This window comes from Lissotriton helveticus, chromosome 7 (assembly GCF_964261635.1).
Source record: "Lissotriton helveticus chromosome 7, aLisHel1.1, whole genome shotgun sequence".
NCBI classification, from domain to species: Eukaryota; Metazoa; Chordata; class Amphibia; order Caudata; family Salamandridae; genus Lissotriton; species Lissotriton helveticus.
Window position 1 is genome coordinate 1807381888 of NC_136068.1, and position 21533 is coordinate 1807403420.

Genomic DNA, 21533 nt, shown 5'->3' on the forward strand with positions numbered 1-21533 from the left:
AAACTGCAGGTCCTTGGCTAAGCATGCCGATGACATCTGGCTATTGCTAGTGGCGGTGAGTGGGATGCGCTGTTTCTGACGGAAACATGGCTGAACGACCACACTATGTCCACTATTGCCCTAGCGGTGCCACTTGGTTTCAAAATGAGCTTTTCTAACCGGGTGGATGGCAGAAGAGGCAGGGGGTGGCCCTCAATTTTTAGAGACCGTTACACGCTCACGTCCTCCATACCAACTACGATCGCAGGGGTGGAAGGCTTTCATTTTTGCCTACAAATCAATCCACGGCAGTCACTGGCCGGACTGGTCATCTACCGCCCCCCCGGACTGCACAGAGGTGAGCTCTACCGCGCTTATAGACGCCATCGTCCAAAGTTCCATCCTCCACTCTCACTTCATAGTGGTGGGGGATTTTAATGTTCATGCCGAGATTGCGGCTTGTCCGCTGGCGGAGCTGCTTATTTCTACACTTAACGCCGCTAACCTGACTTTGTCCAGCACAGGTCCCACGCATAAAGCAGGTCATATGCTTGATCTGATATTTTCAAATATCAGGGATCTGTCGGTGGGTTCACCACAACAGCTGCTCTGGTCGGATCACGCACTGATCCCGTTTTTGGTCAGGCTTCCAGGGGGAGTGCCAGAGACTGGGAGGCGCTCCTTTCTGCAGAGACAATGGAAAAAACTGACCCCTAAAATTATGGGCCCCGTCCTGGCCCCTACTCTCCCAGCACTTTCCCCCGACGCAAATAAGGATGCAGCGGCTATGTCTCAATGGATAGGCGACATGGTGTCATCTATTGCCCCTGCTAAACGGACAATGTCCTGGAGGGGATCTCCCTCAGCTCCATGGTTCTCAATGGAGCTCAGGGCGGGGAAGTCAGCCTGCAAGAAATTAGAGCGGCTTTGGAGGGTGAATTACTGTGATCAGGCGAGGGCCCGCTATAAAGCCGCCATTCGCAAATTTCATAAAACTATAAAAAAAGGCAGGAAACTTTTTATCACCACCTCCATTCAACAAGCAGAACATTCTGGCAAAGAAGTGTTCAAGATAGTGCAGTCCTACTTTAAACCAAGATGCATAGAGCGGGAGGTTACCCCGTCAGACATACTCTGCGACAACATCTCAGAATACTTCGAGAATAAGATCAAGAAAGTGTTTGACACTTTTACCCCAGCAGGACGCACTGTAAAGTCAGACCTTGTGGAGACTAGGGCTCCCCCAATGCCCCTATGCCAATTCCATCCTGTCATGCTTGATGCGGCGATACAGGAAATAAATAAATGCAAATCTGGATCTCCTGATGATCCATGCCCACCAATGCTTTGGAGTCTGATGGCTCTAAGAAAAAATAAGAATGTTGTCAATATAAACGACTGCAAAACGATCCAGGAACTCTCGAAGAATATCGTTCACAAAATGCTGAAAGGCAGCCAGGGTGTCACACAAGCCAAAGGGCATGACTTGGTATTCAAATAGACCAAACCTAGTCCTAAAAGCCATCTTCCACTCATCTCCTTCAGCCATACGAACCAGATGGTAGGCCCCTCTCAAATCATATTTGAAATAAATATGAGCATCTTTGACTTGATCCAGAAGTTCCGAAATAAGTGGAATTCGGTATCGATTTTTCTTAGTGACTAAGTTTAACGCTCGATAGTCAATACAAAGTCCTCGACTCCCATCCTTCTTCGGAATAAAAAAAAGAGGAGAGGAAACTGGTGACTGTGATTGTCAAATAAACCCACTAGCTAGATTTTGATCCAAGTATTCCTTCAGATGCTTATTCTCTGACTCCGCTAAGGCGTAAATACGACTACATGGTAGAGACGTTCCCAGTTCCAACTCGATCTTGCAGTTGTATTCACGATGAGGAGGACGTTTCTGTGCTTTTCTTCCACTGAAAACTGATTTCAAATCACGGTACTCTTCAGGTATTTCTGGAACTTGAATTGCCAGGCAAGATGACTGAGATGGTTCTTTCTCCTTTTGATCTTGATGAAAACAATTATTTATTTATTTTATACGTTTTTTATAGCGCGACCCTGACCCAAGGTAGGGTAACAGAGCGCTTTACAAAGTGAGCAGGGAAATTAGAGCACATTTGTTACCAACAACATAGATAAACAACAAAGCAAATAAGTAACAACAAGGACATAGTAAAGTTTCGGGAATACAGGCAGAGTAGTGGGTGTGGGTGAATTGCTGGCAGAACTTTGCACATTGTATTTTTGCACTTTGCCTCTCTGCACTTCCCCGGTCGGTCCCCGTTCCGTCACGGCTATCTGTGCTGCTTGAACAGAGGGATGCGACTCCTCCCCCTCGCAAACTACAAAGGCGCCAGTTTCAAACAGCCTCGCTGGTGTGAGCAGCGTGAGTTAGGCACTGGTGGCGAGTCATGTTTTTTGGAGGCATTAGGCGATTGTGTGGCTGATTTAAGAACCACCTTTCGTTTTTAATCACTTTGTACAACTTTCATGAAATTTTAACAACAAATCTTATTTTTAAAAACTGAGTGGGTGAATTGCTGGCAGAACTTTGCACATTGTATTTTTGCACTTTGTCTCTCTGCACTTCCCCGGTCGGTCCCCATTCCGTCACGGCTATCTGTGCCGCTTGAACAGAGGGACGCGACTCCTCCCCCTTGCAGATTCACTTCCGGGGGTGCTTCTATAAAGGGAAATGTGCCCACGGCCGTGCAGCAGACGTGCGCAGCGGGCGCGCCGATGGCGCGCCGAAGGCAAGTCCGTCTGCGCCCGTCTGCGCCCGTCCGTGACCGAAACACGGCCAGGGCCTGTCATGCTGCTAGTTCGGGGCCAGGCGCAAGCAGGATTGTCCGGCCTAGAGAGGAGCTACTGGCGCTGGAACCAGATCAGCCCTGCAAAGTATGTACACTTGATCCAGCTGATGACCTAAGCCCACAGGCCTGCTCGGTATGTGGTATTTCACTGTGCTGGCCTTCTCCCCCCAGACCGTGTTCTCCTCACAAGCCTCTCGCCCAGCCAGACTTATGCGGCTGCAGCATGAAAGCGGGCCTTTTAAACTGCAGGTCCTTGGCTAAGCATGCCGATGACATCTGGCTATTGCTAGTGGACGGTGAGTGGGATGCGCTGTTTTTGATGGAAACATGGCTGAACGACCACACTATGTCCGCTATTGCCCTAGCGGTGCCACTTGGTTTCAAAATAAGCTTTTCTAACCGGGTGGATGGCAGAAGAGGCAGGGGGTGGCCCTCAGTTTTTAGAGACCGTTACACGCTCACGTCCTCCATACCAACTACGATCGCAGGGGTGGAAGGCTTGCATTTTTGCCTACAAATCAATCCACGGCAGTCACTGGCCGGACTGGTCATCTACCACCCCCCCGGACTGCACAGAGGTGAGCTCTACCGCGCTTATAGACGCCATCGTCCAAAGTTCCATCCTCCACTCTCACTTCATAGTGGTGGGGGATTTTAATGTTCATGCTGAGATTGCGGCTTGTCCGCTGGCGGAGCTGCTTATTTCTACACTTAACGCCGCTAACCTGACTTTGTCCAGCACAGGTCCCACGCATAAAGCAGGTCATATGCTTGATCTGATATTTTCAAATATCAGGGATCTGTCGGTGGGTTCACCACAACAGCTGCTCTGGTCGGATCACGCACTGATCCCGTTTTTGGTCAGGCTTCCAGGGGGAGTGCCAGAGACTGGGAGGCGCTCCTTTCTGCAGAGATAATGGAAAAAACTGACCCCTAAAATTATGGGCCCCGTCCTGGCCCCTACTCTCCCAGCACATTCCCCGACGCAAATAAGGATGCAGCGGCTATGTCTCAATGGATAGGCGACATGGTGTCATCTATTGCCCCTGCTAAACGGACAATGTCCCGGAGGGGATCTCCCTCAGCTCCATGGTTCTCAATGGAGCTCAGGGCGGAGAAGTCAGCCTGCAAGAAATTAGAGCGGCTTTGGAGGGTGAATTACTGTGATCAGGCGAGGGCCCGCTATAAAGCCGCCATTCGCGAATTTCATGAATCTATAAAAAAAGGCAGGAAACTTTTCATCACCACCTCCATTCAACAAGCAGAGCATTCTAGCAAAGAAGTGTTCAAGATAGTGCAGTCCTTCTTTAAACCAAGATGCATAGAGCGGGAGGTTACCCCGTCAGACATACTCTGCGACAACATCTCAGAATACTTCGAGAATAAGATCAAGAAAGTGTTTGACACTTTTACCCCAGCAGGACGCACTGTAAACTCAGACCTTGTGGAGACTAGGGCTCCCCCAATGCCCCTATGCCAATTCCATCCTGTCACGCTTGATGCGGCGATACAGGAAATAAATAGATGCAAATCTGGATCTCCTGATGATCCATGCCCACCAATGCTTTGGAGTCTGATGGCGGAATTTATTGCGCCCACTCTCCAACACATATGGAATACGTCCATTTCCACAGGAGTGTTCCCGGAGAGCTGGAAACATGCCACTATCCTCCCATTGAAAAAAAAGCCGAACGGTGTTCCTGAGGACCTAAACAATCTTCGCCCCATCTCACTACTGGCGGCTCCGGGCAAAATGCTAGAAAAATTAATTCAGCTGCAATTAAACAAATTCATGGAAGATAACAATATTCACAATGAAACTCAATCAGGTTTCAGACCCGGTTTTAGTACCGAGACTGCCCTGATCGAGGTGGCCGAGTCAGTCAGGTGGTCGTTGGATTCAGGAGCATCGGCAATGCTGGTGCTCCTGGATCTGTCGGCCGCCTTTAATACGGTTGAGCACGACAGGCTATTACAACGTCTGGCGGAGATCGGCCTTCAGGCTCGGGCACTCGGTTGGCTGCAGTCGTATCTGTCCGATAGATCGCAGAATGTGGCTTTAGGCGCCTTTTCCTCTAAATCCAGGAGACTGAACTGCGGGGTCCCACAGGGGTCGGCTCTTAGCCCGATGCTTTTTAATATCTATCTGGCCCCGCTGTTCACGCTGATTGCCAATTGGGGAGTCACTGCAATTTCTTACGCTGATGACACCCAATTGGTTTTCCTGTACTCCGAGGTATCGGAGGCAGCCTTTGCTAATTTCAAGGGCTGCCTTCGAGATGTGGCGTGCTGGATGAATACTAATAAACTGAAATTAAATGCGGGAAAAACGGAAGTCATCTTTTTTGGGAAGGGCGCCCGCCCCCCGCCGAGCTCTGGTGGCCTGCTGAGATGGGTCCAGCACCACCCCCCAGCACTAAGGCCAAAAATCTGGGGGTTATGTGGGACGATGGTTTATCTTTTGCCCCCACATACATCAGGTCGTTGGAGGCTGCCTAAGTAAACTTAGGAACTTACGGAGTTTTCTTTGACTGCTTCCGGAGGGATGCCGAAAAACGGTTATCCATGCCATGGTCACCTCTAGGCTTGATTATGCCAACGGCCTCTATTTAGGCCTCCCGAAATTTCTGCTACAACGGCTGCAGACCGTTCAAAACTCGGCTGCAAGACTATTACGGCGTGTTCCTTTTAAGCACCACATCTGCGCATGCTACACTGGCTGCCAGTGGCCAGCCGTATAAAATTCAAGCCTCTTACTCTGGCCTTTAGAGCCTTACACGGAACATGCCCGAACTATCTAAAAATGCGATTGCCTAGATACTCTCAGGCCAGACTCCTCCGTTCCAACCGCCTGGTTCAACTTTGCGTCCCCCGAGTCAGAAGGGCTCGTTTGGGCGGGAGGACTTTCTCCGCAAGCACGGCACTTCTCTGGAACACTCTGCCGCCTGGAATACAACAGGCATACTCAGAATCCAGTTTTAGGAGACTGCTGAAAACTTGGCTTTTTACGCAATAATCATTATTCCTATTACGTTGGCTCTCACTGCTCACCTAGCGCCGGGACACTTCCTCCGGAGGTGGCCGCTCGCGCTTTATAAGTTTCGGTATTATTATTATTATTAGAGAACAGCTCGGCGATAGGGAGTCAAATCGAGTTTGAAAAAGTATTATCTTCAATATATTGTTTCAAGCTGGCTTAGAATTTGTGTGTATTCTAAAGTAGGAGTTTGCTCATCAGAAATGATTTTGCTTCCTTTTTGTAGAGGAGTGTTGAGGTAATTTTTCTGATGAGTGGCGGAAGCGAGTTCCAGATTCTTGGCGCCGCTCCAGAGAATGCTCTGTTGGTGGTTTTAGTCTTGTTGAACCTTGCGGGTTTCAGGAGTAAGTTATCTGTGCTCCTGGAATGTCTGTTTCCTCCAGATAGAGTAAGTTTTTGGGCTAGGAACTGCGGGGTACTGTGGTGTAATGCCTTATGAGTAATACAAGCAATCTTTAAGTGAATATGGGCTTCGCAGGGTAGCCAGTTGAGTGCCTTCAGGTGTGGCGATATGTGGTCGAATTGCCTTGATCCTGTAATGAGTCTAGCTGTGGCGTTGAGGCAGGCTTTTAGAGGTGGGGAAAAGTATTGGGAAGCCCAGAGAGGGGGGAGCAACCATACTCTAGCCTTGAGATAACTAAGGCCTGAACTGCAGTTTTGAGGTCAGGGATCTCGATAAATGGCTTAATTTTTCTTAGATAGTTGAGGTGAAAGCGGGCATTTTTAGCCATCAAGTTAATGTGATACAAAAGGAGATGATGGACGGAGCGTTTGTACAATTCAAACACTCACCCCCAGTCAACTGATCTGGGTTTAATCCATCACCATTCTTTAGTTCACTCAGCCACCCCAGTTCAGACATGGCTATATGCAAATCAGTCTGACCCTGTGCCTCATGGGAACAGTGCAGCCCGGACTGCCAAGCCATGTCTTCCCTGGACCGGAAACAAGCATCCTGGGACCTGTTTCGGATTCATAATCCTCATCAGCCAGGCTATCTTGAATCCAGTGGCCAAGTGAACAAGGGACTCACGTCTGAGCATACCCTGCCACATTTAGGGCGAACAAAGCGATACAAAAGGAGATGATGGACGGAGCGTTTGTACAATTCAAACACTCACCCCCAGTCAACTGATCTGGGTTTAATCCATCACCATTCTTTAGTTCACTCAGCCACCCCAGTTTAGACATGGCTATATGCAAATCAGTCTGACCCTGTGCCTCATGGGAACAGTGCAGCCCGAACTGCCAAGCCATGTCTTCCCTGGACCGGAAACAAGCATCCTGGGACCGGTTTCGGATTCATAATCCTCATCAGCCAGGCTATCTTGAATCCAGTGGCCAAGTGAACAAGGGACTCACGTCTGAGCATACCCTGCCACACTTAGGGCGAACAAAGCGATACAAAAGGAGATGATGGACAGAGCGTTTGTACAATTCAAACACTCACCCCCAGTCAACTGATCTGGGTTTAATCCATCACCATTGTTTAGTTCACTCAGCCACCCCAGTTCAGACATGGCTATATGCAAATCAGTCTGACCCTGTGCCTCATGGGAACAGTGCAGCCCGAACTGCCAAGCCATGTCTTCCCTGGACCGGAAACAAGCATCCTGGGACCGGTTTCAGATTCATAATCCTCATCAGCCAGGCTATCTTGAATCCAGTGGCCAAGTGAACAAGGGACTCACGTCTGAGCATACCCTGCCACACTTAGGGCGAACAAAGCGATACAAAAGGAGATGATGGATGGAGCATTTGTACAATTCAAACACTCACCCCCAGTCAACTGATCTGGGTTTAATCCATCACCATTCTTTAGTTCACTCAGCCACCCCAGTTCAGACATGGCTATATGCAAATCAGTCTGACCCTGTGCCTCATGGGAACAGTGCAGCCCGAACTGCCAAGCCATGTCTTCCCTGGACCGGAAACAAGCATCCTGGGACCGGTTTCGGATTCATAATCCTCATCAGCCAGGCTATCTTGAATCCAGTGGCCAAGTGAACAAGGGACTCACGTCTGAGCATACCCTGCCACACTTAGGGCGAACAAAGCGATACAAAGGAGATGATGGACGGAGCGTTTGTACAATTCAAACACTCACCCCCAGTCAACTGTCCTGGGTTTAATCCATCACCATTCTTTAGTTCACTCAGCCACCCCAGTTCAGACATGGCTATATGCAAATCAGTCTGACCCTGTGCCTCATGGGAACAGTACAGCCCGAACTGCCAAGCCATGTCTTCCCTGGACCGGAAACAAGCATCCTGGGACCGGTTTCGGATTCAAGTTAATGTGAGCTTGCATGTTAAGATTCTTATCCAGTGTGACCCCAAGTGAAATTGTAGAGTCCACCAGCGTTGGGGTGCAATTCAGGGCGGTGAGCATTTTAGTCCATTCCTTTATTTCTTAAGAGTTATTGGGAGGGGAGATTAAGAGAAATTCATTTTTTTGTGAATTTAACTAGAAGAAGTTGGTTGTTAGCCATTGTAGGTTTTTTTTCTAGAGCTAGATTCATTAACTTTATCTCTTCAATGGATGTGATTTTGATGAAAAGTTGGGTGTCTTCCGCGTACATGTGGTAGGAGATGCAAGCCTGCTGTAGTAGATCAGTGAGTGGTTCAACATATAAATTGAATAGAGTGGGAGACAAGGTAGAGCCTTGAGGTACTCCTAGTAGGTTGGGTGAAGATAGAGAGAGGGTTTTGTTGGTCATGAATGATTGTGTTCTATTTTCCAGAAAGGATTTGAACCATAGAAGGACTGTGGCAGAAAATCTCATCCTGTCTTCTAGTCTTCTTAGAAGTTTGTCGTGGTTGACCTTATCGAAGGCTGATGAAAGGTCAAGCAGGACTAGTAGGCATGTTTCATTGCGGTCAAGAGCTAAGAGCGCGTCGTCTACTATTTGTAGGATGGCTGTCTCAGTGCTATGGCCATGTCTGAAGCCCGATTGGTGTATGTTCAATAGATTGAAATTTGTGATGTGTAAGTTCAGTTGTTGTTGAACCCATTTTTCCAAGACCTTTGCTAGCATAGGGATGTTGGTTATTGGACTGAAGTTGCTGGGGTCGGAGTTGCTAGCTGTCGGATTTTTAGGATAGGAGTAACTTGACCAGATTTTAGGCAGGCGAGGCATTTATGATCTTGGTCCAAGAGGGGCTATAATATGATAGATGTGGGGTAGGCACTTTGCAGGGATAGGGTTATGGAAGTGGTTGTTGAGTTTAGTAGTTGTTAGAATTTTGGTGATATCATTGATATCATAACATATGAAGTTGGACCAGTGAGAGTTGTTTTTGGGAAGAGATCGCTTATTTAGTCGCAAGTTAGTAGCTTGACTGCTCTTTGGGGTGGCTAAAGTGCTCTCAGCCATATTGAGTTCAAGTTGGAGGGAATTCCTTTTTGCTGTGAAGAATTAGGAACATTTGTCACTACTTAGCTGTGAGGTTGATGTTAGGAGTGAAGATTTGGCCAGTCTGTTCGATTGTTGATTCAGATTTTCGAAGAGTTTTTTAGGTCTATTTTTAGAAATCTCTAGTTCTGATTTGAAGAAGTACAAACAATAGTCTGAACTCAATTCTATTGATCTCTTAGCCCAATCAATCCTGGGGTTATGTTCTGTGAGCCAAGGAAACCCCAGAATTAATTGAAACTGTGGGGCATCAATTAAATTAAAACATAGTAACTTCGATGTTCTCCTGGGCCAAACACTATAATCACTTTGATATCTAAGGTTATTGGGCCAGAGGAAAGGTTGGTACCATCCACTGCACGAAGTGGTTCTGGTTTCATCTTTTTCACAAACTGAATACCCAATGTCTTGGCAAATTGGATGTCACAAAAATTCCCAGTCGCCCCAGAATCAATCATGACTTCATTTTCTTCCATCCTAGCGTTTCCAAAAGATATCTGACTGGAAACTATTAAATGAGGGGGTGACAACTGCAAGGTATTAGCCAACAATTGAGGGTTAGGAGTTGCCTCCTTAGCAGCTCCCACCAGAGCAACTCTGTCTACTGGTGGAGCTTGTCTTTTACCCACTGATTTGTCTATGGCTTTTTAGGGCATTCCTTTACAAAATGTCCCGAACCACCACAATACATACACAACTTGCCCAATCGCCTTTTTTCTCTTCCCTCTTTGCTAAGAGGACCTCGAACTGAGCCAATTTGCATGGGTTCTTCAGTTGCCACTTCCTCATTAACCTTTACTCCTTCATTTCGAATTCGATCAAATCTGGGTGGGATTGGCCTTGTTTCTTTCCGGCGTTCACTTCGTCTTTCTGATTGATGCTGATCAATTTGAAGGACCTAGGGCCAGATGTAGGTAAATATATTTTACCGACTCATAAATACCGAATTTTACCGATTCGGTATTTATGAATCGGTAAAATATAAGGAGGGAGATGTAGGTAAATCCAGATGTGGATTTACCGAATCTGTAAAAGTCGGTATTTACCGATTCGGTAAATACCTATCGGTAATGCCCATTCATTCCTATGGGCTTTAAAGCCCATAGGAATGAATGGGCATTACCGATTTGGTATTTACCGAATCGTTAAATACCAAATTTCACAAGGGTGCAGGGGGTGTCACTTTGACACCCTCTAGCACCCCCAAAACAGGTTCGGGTGCCATGTGGCAGGCATACCTGCCCTAAGGGCAGGTCTGGCTGTCATATGGCACAGGTGTGCATGCACACATGTGCATGCACACCGGAATCGGTATTTTACCATCAAATTGAATTTGATGGTAAAATACCGATTCGGTAAGGCTTGTGGGACTCAGAAGAGTCCCACCTACATATCAAATTTACCGAATCGGTAAAAATACCGATTCTGTATTTTACAGAATCGGTAAATTTACCGATCGGTAAATTTACCGATTCTGTAAAAATATGCCCCCTACATCTCAAATTCCATTTACCGGTCGTAACGGCCGAATTCGGCCGTTACAGACCGGTAAATGCCTACCTACATCTGGCCCTAAGTCTATTAGCTCAGAAACTTGGTCTTTTTGGAATCTGGGCCAACCCATCTTTCAGCTCATCCTTCAGACCCCTATAAAAAATGTACGCCCTCTTTGCCTCTGGCCAATTAGTTTCCAAAATCAGTTTATTAAATTGTGCCAAATAAGCCACCAACTCTCTGTTTCCTTGTTTCAGATCAAGTAACTCGTTATCGGTGGTCTGCGAGATGTTTCTACGATCAAAGATTTGTAAAAACTCTTCAAAATTGTATAAAACAGGATCCTTAGTAGTAACCAACGGCATGGACCATGCCGAAGCATCGCCACTCGGATAAGACAGCGTGAACGCCACTTTCGATTGGTCTTCCTTAAATATAATGGGCTTGCACAAAAAATGTAAAGAGCACTGTGTTATAAAAACCTGAGCCTTATGGGGATCTCCCTGAAATCTCTCTGGGGGGCAAAGGGATGGTTGGCAACATGGCATGAACAACTTGAGTAGTTAATTCAGAAGAAGAAGGTGAATGAGCAAACGTTTGAGACTTTTGTCCACCAAAATTGGGACTGGGACTGACAGTTAATTCATCTATCCTCTGACGCAAATAGCTTGCCTCCTGATTAGATTTCTCACCTCCTTGCTAGTCTCACTTAATTGCTTCTGCAACCCTTCTAAGATAGAGGCCAGGGTCTTAACATCAAAACCCTCAGCCATATCGCCCGAACGGAAGGTAATTGAAAGCACTTCAATCTGTCAAGAAGCAGTACCTGGAATTCCTGATTTCGTGGTAGCGAATGACCAAAGGTGCTCTACGTAAAATTCTTCCAACTGGGAAAAACAATAGAGACTGCCACACTGATGACCTCACCAATATTCTTCTGGACTGGGAGGGCACACCTGCAACAATAAGCAAATGGTTACAACGGTTCTAGTTTCCCATACTATACTTAGTGTTTTTTCCTTCCCGCCCCTAGACCAAGCCTTACCTGTATGTGTGTGGTAATTTGCCTCTCTCTATGCTGACTATGAATTCAATATAATATACTCTTTAAACAGTTGAGTATTTAAGTAAATGACCAGCAGCAGTAATGGTTTGGGTTATCTTTCTCTTGTAGATTCTTCAACTAGATCAACACACTCCTCAGTGACCAGTGGTAAGTAAAAAAAAAATATATTACCTACTGGCGGTCGCCAGTAGGTATATATAGTTAGGATTTTTTCCCTATGGGATTTTTGAAAATTCTATGTCTAATAACTTTGGCGTTTGTGGACGGAATTGGCTGAAATTTTCAGGAAAATGGCACATTTTGTTTCCGAGCAGCCCTTGAAAATTTGGGGGGGGTTCGTCAAGGGGGGGCCGAGAAAAAAGGGGGGTCCCAAAACGTGTTTTAAACATTGAGTTTTCCATAGGGCGGTTGGCCTCACTTTTAGCCCGAACGGCTGAATGGATTTGCACGAAACTTGGCAAAATTGTAGGGACTGGTAGCCCGATGTGCCTTTTGTAGGTCTCAATATATGTGCTTGAGTGGATTTTGAGAAATTAACGTTCAAAAAAAGATATATATCTGTAACAGCGGACCGGGCAGCGCTCCGGTTCGCGGACTTTACGCAGTACGGAGCTTTGTGAAGCGAAGCTGATTGGTTCTCCGGCGTCTGTAAACATTCCAAACAGTCCGTAGCGGCCGCCATCTTGTCTCTCGGTAGGATCGAGAGACAAGCGGAGGCCAAACCGAAGGGGCAAATGACCATAAGGGGGCATAGTAGATCCTCCCTGACCCTTTAGGTTTGATGTGGAGGTTTTAAAAGGGCCCCGCGGGGCAAAAAAAAAAAATAATAATAATAATCGAACGGCTGAATGGATTTGCACGAAACTTGGCAAAATTGTAGGGACTGGTAGCCCGATGTGCCTTTGCTAGGTCTCAATATATGTGCTCCAGTGGATTTTGAGAAATTAACGTTCAAAAAAAGATATATATCTGTAACAGCGCTCTGCTTCGTGTACTTTTCGCGTTACGGAGCTTTGCGAAGCTGATTGGTTCTTCGGCGTCTGTAAACATTCCAAACAGTCCGTAGCGGCCGCCATCTTGTCTCTCGGTAGGATCGAGAGACAAGAGGAGGCCAAAGCGAAGGGGCAAATGACCATAAGGGGGCATAGTAGATCCTCCCTGACCCCCTAGGTTTGATGTGGAGGCTTTAAAAGGGTCTCGCAGGGCAAAAAAAACAACATATCGTTTTTTTTGCGTGGAGTGCGCCCGGTTCGCGAACAGGGAAGCGTTCTGGGGAGCGTACTTTCTTGAAAATTAGTGAAAAAAGTTAGACTAAAATAATAATTGTGAGTGATCAGATGTAGGGTAGCTCTGAGAAGAGCTTTTGGGTTTATGGTACATTTAGGTACTTATAAGTAGGTACCAATGCACAGTCTTAAATTCAGAGTGAAAATTCTGTTGCCCTCATCTGAGAAGTGAACTCCATCTCCTCTGTAGATATCTTGCATGTAGTAACGCAAGTTGTTGTTGTACAGGGAGCCCATTCCATGGTCTCTCATGTAAGCTGAAACAGATTTGTTTACATGCTTCCTCGATTTCTCAATTTGTGGACAAAATTGGTTCGACCACCTCCATTTTTGTCTTTGGCATATATTTGAATATACCAAGGCAGTCTGAGGAAAAAGTGCCATCAATTGCTCAAAGGTGTCCTTTAAAAGCATTTCCAGACCTACCCCAGTCAAAGTGCCCAAATCATTACCTCCACAGTGCACAATTAACAGGTCAGGTTTTGGCAAATGCATAAAGGTTTTCACGAATGGTATCAATTGGTGACATTTTAATCCTCTGTGACCAAACCACTTAATTTCCACATCTTGTAAATTGAGGTTAGGTAAATTCCTGTTTTCAGCGTACCTCTGAGCCCAATAGATGTAACTATGTCCAACAATCCAGACAGAAAACATGGCGAGAGAAGGTTCTCCTGCAGTCAGATGAAGTGTGGCAATGAAATGGCAGTTGAAAAAATGAGAGTGTAAAATGAAAAAAACTGAGGAGTTTCTGTGTTAATGAAGCAGTAAGAGTGATTGGTGGATTTTGATTGCTGAAAACAGAAAGTTAGGGTGCATGGATGAGTTCGTTGAAAGATGTATTTTGAGTGGCGAAGAAAAAATCATTAAATGAAAGTATGCACTGGATATGCAGGAGCACTGAGAGTTCAGAGTTCAATTGCAACATTGTTGTGTGAACTTGGAAACACCAGAGGTCTTGCAAGAGGTGGTTGCTATGCAGAAAAAGCAGAGAGGGGGCAGAGGGGGGAAGGGTTTTGATTTGAAAAAAAGTGAGGGAAGAGTTTTGATTGGGTGACATGAGAGATATGTGTGAAGAATTACAGAATTTCTGTGCTTTTGATAGCTGCAGACTCTGGAGTGCATACCTTTTGCTCTGCTGAAGACAAATTGGTGTGTTTCTGAGACTGTTTTGAAACTCAAAGTATTTGCTAAGGTGAGAAAAGATTTCTTTAATTAAGATAGAAAATAGTGTGCTTTAAGGAGAAAATTATGAAGAAAGTTGTGTTTTTCAAATGTTGGTTTGTCTGAAGTGTTTTACAAATAGATTTTGTTTCTTTGAGAAATTGTAATTGGAGAAAATGTGAAGTATTAGTACTGACAGGGTTTTTATGTGCATAGGAGCTGTGGAGTGTTTTCAAATTATGACTTGTAAATCGTTTTTGAGGAAAAGCAATGGTTTTAATATTTATGACAAGGACATAATGGTGTATGCTTCTTTATAAGGCAATTGAGAGTCTCTAATGTTATTTTTCCCATTTCAATGTAAGAAGTTTCTCTGTGGAGCAAATTGCTTGTAAATATGCTCCCATCTGTGCATGGCAAATTTAGATTTTAAATGTTTGCGTTACATAGGCATGTTAAAGGTGACCGAAACATGCTGCAAAGGCAATCAAAAAACGCATTCATGTGTCTTAAGGACATTTTAAGTCATTTCCCCATGTGGAGTGTTTTTAAATTATGACTTGAAAATCGTTTTTGGGGAAAATGAAGGCTTTTAAAATTTATGACAAGGACATAATGGTGTATGCTTCTTTATAAGGCATTTCAGTGTCTCTGATGTTATTTTTCCAATATTAAATTAAAAGACCTTTCCCCGTGGAGCAAATTCCTTGTAAATATGCTCCCACCTGTGCATGGTAAATTTAGATTTTGACTGTTTGAGTTACATAGTCATGTTAAAAGTGACCCAAAAAAGTTGCAAAGGCTTTAAAAAAAGACTTTCATGTGTCTTGAGGATATTTTAAGTCATTTCCCCGTGGGCAGTGTTTTCAAATTATGAGTTGAAAATCGTTTTTGAGGTAAAGGAATGTTTTCAAAATTTATGTGCGCCATATGCCCCCAAATTTCTTTTTCAGGGGTGCAGCAGGGTGTTCTTGAGACACCCCTGCACCCTCGGAAAAATTCGTAATTTCCGATGAGGTAATTGCTAATCGCAAATTGCACCTTCATTCGTATGGGCCTCCTGCTCCATGGAAATGAATGAGTAATTTGTAATTAGCAAATAGCTCATCGCAAACTAGGAATGGTAAAGAATCGCTATTTATTCCTTAAAGTTCGCTATTTAGGAAATGCAAAAAACTTTGATGATACATATGGCGGTTCATCTCTAACAAGATAAGAAGCATAGGGATAGATTTATGATGACTGGCGCATCACCAGGGATGTGTTAGTCATCCTGTGCCGCTGTTCCGCCACCTATGGTGTGCTGCATTTACAATGCGGCGCATCATGGGGCAAAAACAGCACAGATGCGTGACGTATCTGTGCCGTAAAGGTGGCGCATTTCTGGAGTTGTATCGCAAGTGTGATGAAGCTCCAGCAAGGCTCAGGGGTGCCCCTGTCGCAGGGTTTCTGTTCTCACAGAGAACTGTGCACAGAGGATTGGAACCTCGGCGAATTAGGGTGCCCCAAAACTCACCTTAGTAATCAAAAACCGCTTAGCAAGCTAGGTACAGTGTCACATTGGATATAACAAACTCTCAATGTTTAGACAATCCAGAATATGAACTTATAGTACTTCAGGATACGTGGAACTCATGAACACTCGGTCGTTATATAGTTCTTAGAAACCAGAACATGGAGTTAAGAAGAACACATGTGTATTTGAAATGTTTATTTACTAATGCCGTCTTCTCAGGCGTAGTATCTTAGATTATACAAGTACACATATTATCAGTAGCAAAATTACCAGTATAGTTAGTAGTACATAAAAAGCGAATGGTGACAGTATGTTAACATGCTGTAAATGAATAAGAGTTAGCAACACTTATAAGCAGCCGCGGGCCGTGGAGGGAGTTACGGTGGGGCAGGGAGGCGGGGAGGGGGAGGGGCAGGGTGGAGAGGGCTCCACCCTGCCCCTCCCCCTCCCCGCCTCCCTGCCCCACCGTAACTCCCTCCACGGCCCGCGGCTGCTTATATCTCACCCTCCCTAATACACATATTATATTATTTGCTAAGAAGGTCTCTTTGTGTTGGTTTAGGGCGTGCCCATAGTTTAGTGTCTTAGATTTGAAGGAATCACATCAGCATACACCAGCTCTCTCTTCATGTGAACCGCATCAAGTGTTGTGTATGTGTGTTCGGCAAAGCAATATAAAACCCGCCTCATGTCGTGGAGATCAGACCTCATAACAATTCTGTATTGTGTTGTTCTTGAAACTTCAGCACTCGCTGTACAGATATAGTTTAACAAGCAAAGCAGATAGTAGAGCAATAACATATTATTCTCATGTAAACCACGATGAACTACTAGGTTGAAAGCTAAAGCAACAACTAAGTGTCGTGTGCAGAAGTTGCAAAATAGGAAAAATGGCGTTTAAACCGGTAATGAGCCCATGCTAACTTCACACGGTGTAAAGATATCCAGGATCTAGATGACACCTCCCCATGATCCGGAAATGAACTGAATAAGATAATAGAAGTGCCATCTCATGAGAGCAGATTGCAACTTTATATGTGGACGGTCCGCAAGGTAAAACATTAAAAACTAGGAAAATGTAATGCTAAAGAAAAATAAAACAGCCAACTACTTTATCGAGTCTTAAGCCAATAGGCAAGCTAAATAATAAAAACTTGACAAATAAGTCAATGAATTGTCAATGAAATGCTAGTACTCAGCATATCAAACATGAAAAAGGTCTATGACATAACTGTGTATGCAAAATAAGCTGCAACAGCCTCCAATAGGAAGTCACCGTCTTCATCCGAAAAGAGTTCAGCCATCCAATTTAAAAGCGGAAAAGAACATACGTGCTCTCCCAGCACCGGATCCTCTATCACCATCAGAGGACAGCTCGGTGGGTTTTCAAGAAAGCTCTGTTCCAAGAAAGACTGTGTTGCCGCCAGTAAATTCCAGGGACCAATTAGTCCATGCATCAATGCCACAGCCATAATCCTTTCGCCAGGACAAACCAACTCGTGAGTAATGATAGGAGTCATCAGCTGATTAAAATCGACGTCAGGAGAAACCGGTCCGCATAGACACAAATCAATGGCCCAATCGAAATCACAGGTCAGGCAGTGAAATACAGGCTGGACACAGGTGAAGTAGGAGAATCGAAAAGATAATCCATATGCCGTGCTTAATATCGCCAACGGCATTGTGCCATAATATTCAAGCATGCGATTGCGGAACAGCGTCAGCAGCTGCAGGGCGGGAGCTTGCACAGGAGGGACATCCATATTTAAAAATGTAAAAAAGCACAAGAGCGTCCGCTGGTAATGCAAGTAAAAATGGGAATCCACCAAGCACAGTGGAAAAAATAGAATGAAAGAAAGCAGGGATGACTCCAAAGATTTTCTCAAATGAAGTCATGAGACCACTGGTAACAACTTTAAAAAAGTGCGCCAGGCCCTTTGTGGAGGACGCGTTAAAGATAGTCCGAACCATCTTGCTGAAATGGAAAGGCGAATCAGTATTGAAAAGGGTCTCCACCTCTGTACGGGTGTTCGCTATGTAAAGCACGAAAGTTTCACGGGCCGAACTCAAGGCCACCTCTCTCTGAGACAAAAGAGCTCTTATTCTTGCCATGCCGTTGAAATCTGCTCCCAAGGTTGGTATTTGTGGCCAGATTGAAAACTCCCTATGTTCATGTGTGGGAGGAAATAGAACATTTCTGCAGCAAATAACCCGTTCACTTACTGTTACGATAAAAGGAATACTTTTAATTAACCCAGAACAATCTTCATTATTGAGCATCAAATAACTACCATTTTCCAACAACTTGAACGTGGGGATGATAGCAGGAACTGGCGTGCCTTGCAACACGCAAGCCATATTTGGTCGGTGTTTGTTGCATGAACCGTGTAACTGTATGTGCCTACACATTAGTGAATGATCTGGCGTCTCAGTGCATTCCTCTCCATTCAGATAAACTTCTTGATCATCTTTGAAACATCTGTATGTGTATGGAAGCGACCAGACCTCATGAAGAAAAGCACTACCTAAAGGTTCATAACGACCTATTGGTATATATTTCATACAATTTGAAAACTTATATAAAGCAAAAGGCAGCGTTATTAAACCGTGGATAAGGCACGTTGCCAAAAAACCCGCAATCCTCTGCTGATGATGTCACTGACCATGTCATGAATGATGTAATATGTGACATCATCAGCAGTGGATTACGGGTAATAGTATCTCTAGTTTACTCCCCTATAGCTGTCTTTCTTTTAACATAAGTGTCTGTTTCCTTCCCTTATACTTACTGTTCTTTTTTTAAAAAAAATGTTTTGGTTCGCTTCCGGTTCGCGTACCGGCGAGCGAACTGGGAAGCGAACTACGAGAAATAGAGGTTGGCACAGTTCCAAATATTGTACCAATTTTCTAATAACGGGGAGGTAGTTCTGAAAAGAACTTTTTTTTTTATTGTTTTTGTTGTTTTATATTTTTTTTATTATTTTTCTGAACACTTTTTTACTTTTTTTGAATTTTTCTGAACAGTTTTATATATTTTTTTGGTTTTTTTCGGAGGGGGCAACGAAAACGATTCATTGTAAAGGGCTCAACAGGAGCAACAAAAAAAAAAAAAGATTTTATTATTTGGGGCGTTTCGTACAAACTTGCATATGATAGTCAATAGCTCTGTTGATCAGAGTGATGCTACTTTCTCCGTAGCAAATGAATCCACTGCAATGTACGCAGACTTGTTTTACTTCACGAAATCTCGTTTGTATATTTGGCACCATCTCCCTGCCCTCTGGTCCCGTTACTTCCGGTACAACAGATCTTCTGGCCATAATAGGGAGATTATCTAGGTCGTTACGAAACTGTGCAGCACTGTAGTTGTTAGGATGCCACCTAGTCATATGGCGATGCATTGTGTAGTTTCCGAAACTGTATTTTTTGTCGGTCCCTCTGGACAGTCTATCTTGACATATAAGGCAAGTTACGTATCTTGCATTTACTTTTTTCTGACCTTTGGGAATTTTAAAAAATTGCCAAATGAAGTTTTCTTTCCGGTGAGACGTCCTGGGCTCCTCAGGCAAAAAGTGCCTCTCTTCGTGCTCTTCCTCCTGTTCCTCTTCTTCGTCTTCTTGCTGAATTATAACTTCAGCAGGTGGTCCACTCTTCCTTGGATGTGGTGGAGGTGGTGGGGAAGCACCAGCTGAAGCTACTAAAGAAGCCATTGCTCACTGGTAACAAAGGGTCTTTCTCTCACAATGATGAAAGTCAGAGTGAGGAAAGAAGGAGGGATTTTCATCATTTGGGAAAAACAATAGTTCTCAACCAATGAAAAGTGTTCATTTTAGATTATATGACCTAGTCTTACATCATTAGGAAACCAAAAGTGAAATGAACCAATGAAAAGTGTTATTACCAAGTCACATGACCTGCTGTGTTTACGTTACGCGCTTTGCAGGGCCTCCCGGTTTGCTTCCAGAAACCTGCGCTTTGCGCCTCGGTAAGCGTACCAGTTCGCTAACGTAGCACGTCATATGACGTATCACGCGACAACGCGAAACGTCATGCGGACGGGAGGCGTCACGATGTTGTTTTCTAACGCGGCAGTTGCGGTAAAGGAACGTTTACCGGCTCGCGGTCTATTTCGCGGCATCAAGGTCAGCTAACGGGAAGCTTCCCGATTCGCGAAGCGGGAACGAAGAAAGTCTCTGAGGTGCTAGAGATTTAGAAGAAGATAATTGATTTAACTTGCAAAAAATTCAAAAAGAAACACAAAGACAAACGCTTACCAACTTCAGCGCTGGCCTTCAAAATAGCGGAGCTGGGAGAAAACGAACTGACAAGGGTACCTGACTGGAATTTCTGAGACAACTGAATTTCCACTTGCAGAGAAAATATACTGAGAAGCGAGTCGGAAATCAGTCTCAAATCTTCCGCTATGGATTACCTCTGAAAACTCCAAAACTTCACAGAAATACTCAAGGAGATGGCTGACGAGATAGAAAAATGTCCGCCTCCGGTGATTCTTCAGTAGAAGTGCGCAGCATTTTAAATGCTCGCGCACCAAATGGCTGAGTGCGTAGAAAGGCAAAAAACACTAGAACGATAACCTTCCCTGCGCGCTCTCCCAGTTGGTGGTAATCTTGCTATTTATGGACGGTGTAGTGTTTTTGCAACCCGCTGACTCCAACTAATGGGGGATTGCAATCCTGTGTAACCTCTCTTTGTCCTAAAGGTTGGGGCTAAAAGTGAATTTGTGCCTAAGGTCTGCTCAGTCCTGACAAGAGGTGGTCAGAGGCCATGCTGCCTTTCTCCACCACTCTGCAAAAGCGCCTCCTGGTGCACTGCGATTTGGGGGATGAAGTCCTCTTGCACCTTGAGGGTTCCTGGGGGACAACTAGCCCTCCTGTTACCTCCAGTAAGCCCAACACAGCTGGGTTGCTGAGAGGTAGTCAGAGGCCATGCCCCCTTTTTCCACCACTCTGCAAACGTGCCTCCTGGTGCGCTGCTGCTTGGGGGATGAAGTCCACTTTAGTCCTGAGGCCCTCAGGACGCAAGGGGACCTCATCGCCCTACAAGCAGTGTGCCAAGATGTGTGTTTGCAGACTGGTGGAAAAAGGGGCATGGACTATGACCAACTCTCAGAAATCCCACTGTGTGGGGCTTACTGGAGGTAACAGATGGCCTAGTTGACCCCAAAGGACCCTCAAGAGTGAAGGGGATTTTATCCCCAAACCAAGAGCGCGCCAGGAGGCATTTTTGCAGAGTTGTGGAGAAAAGAGGCGGGACCTCCAGCAAGTTGCCAGCTTCCTTTCTTGCTCTGAGGCACCCCATACTCCGAGGCATGGTTAATTTTTATTTTCTACCGGATTATTGCTAAGCAGCCCTCCTCCTCCATGTCATTTTTGGCCCGGGCCCCAGACACCATCTCCCGGAGCTTGGCCATTTCTTTTTAAAGGCATTTATCTTAGTTTAAGTGAGGGGCCCGGGCTTGGCCATGTCATTGGGGACCATGGGGGGAGCCTCAAGGCCCCCTGCGGGAGCTGCCATTGCATTTGGGAAGAGGGAGCTGCAAACATGCAGCTCCCTCTGCCCATAAGCAAGTCTGCTCCACTTCATGGAAGCAAGAGCATTTCCCATGCTCTTGCTTCCATGAGGCAAAGCTGACAAGCATTTCTTATGCTATCTCTTATATGAAGCAAAGCAGTTTGCCATGGCTTGGCGGGAGCACTGCTCCTACCAAGCCATGGCAAACCACAATGTCCCGGG

The 21533-nt window shown here is 45.2% G+C and overlaps 2 protein-coding genes across 6 annotated transcripts in view; one reads left to right on the forward strand and one right to left on the reverse strand.

The window, feature by feature from the left end:
- Positions 1-21533, reverse strand: part of LOC144770793 (uncharacterized) — a 315531-nt gene that overhangs the window by 161174 nt on the left and 132824 nt on the right. The window contains exon 3 of one of the 3 annotated variants that reach the window (XM_078655550.1): positions 11574-11703. The exons of the other annotated variants lie outside the window; for them this stretch is intronic. The gene's annotated coding sequence lies outside the window, so the exon portion shown is untranslated. The remainder of the gene's footprint in view (positions 1-11573; positions 11704-21533) is intronic. 3 annotated transcript variants of the gene reach the window in all.
- The window catches only part of LOC144770792 (phospholipase A2 inhibitor 25 kDa subunit-like), a 248743-nt gene that overhangs the window by 61678 nt on the left and 165532 nt on the right, over positions 1-21533 (forward strand). For 2 of the 3 annotated variants that reach the window (XM_078655547.1, XM_078655549.1), the window contains exon 3: positions 11922-11960. The exons of the other annotated variant lie outside the window; for it this stretch is intronic. In XM_078655547.1, coding sequence (XP_078511673.1) covers positions 11922-11960 — 39 coding nt within the window. The remainder of the gene's footprint in view (positions 1-11921; positions 11961-21533) is intronic. 3 annotated transcript variants of the gene reach the window in all.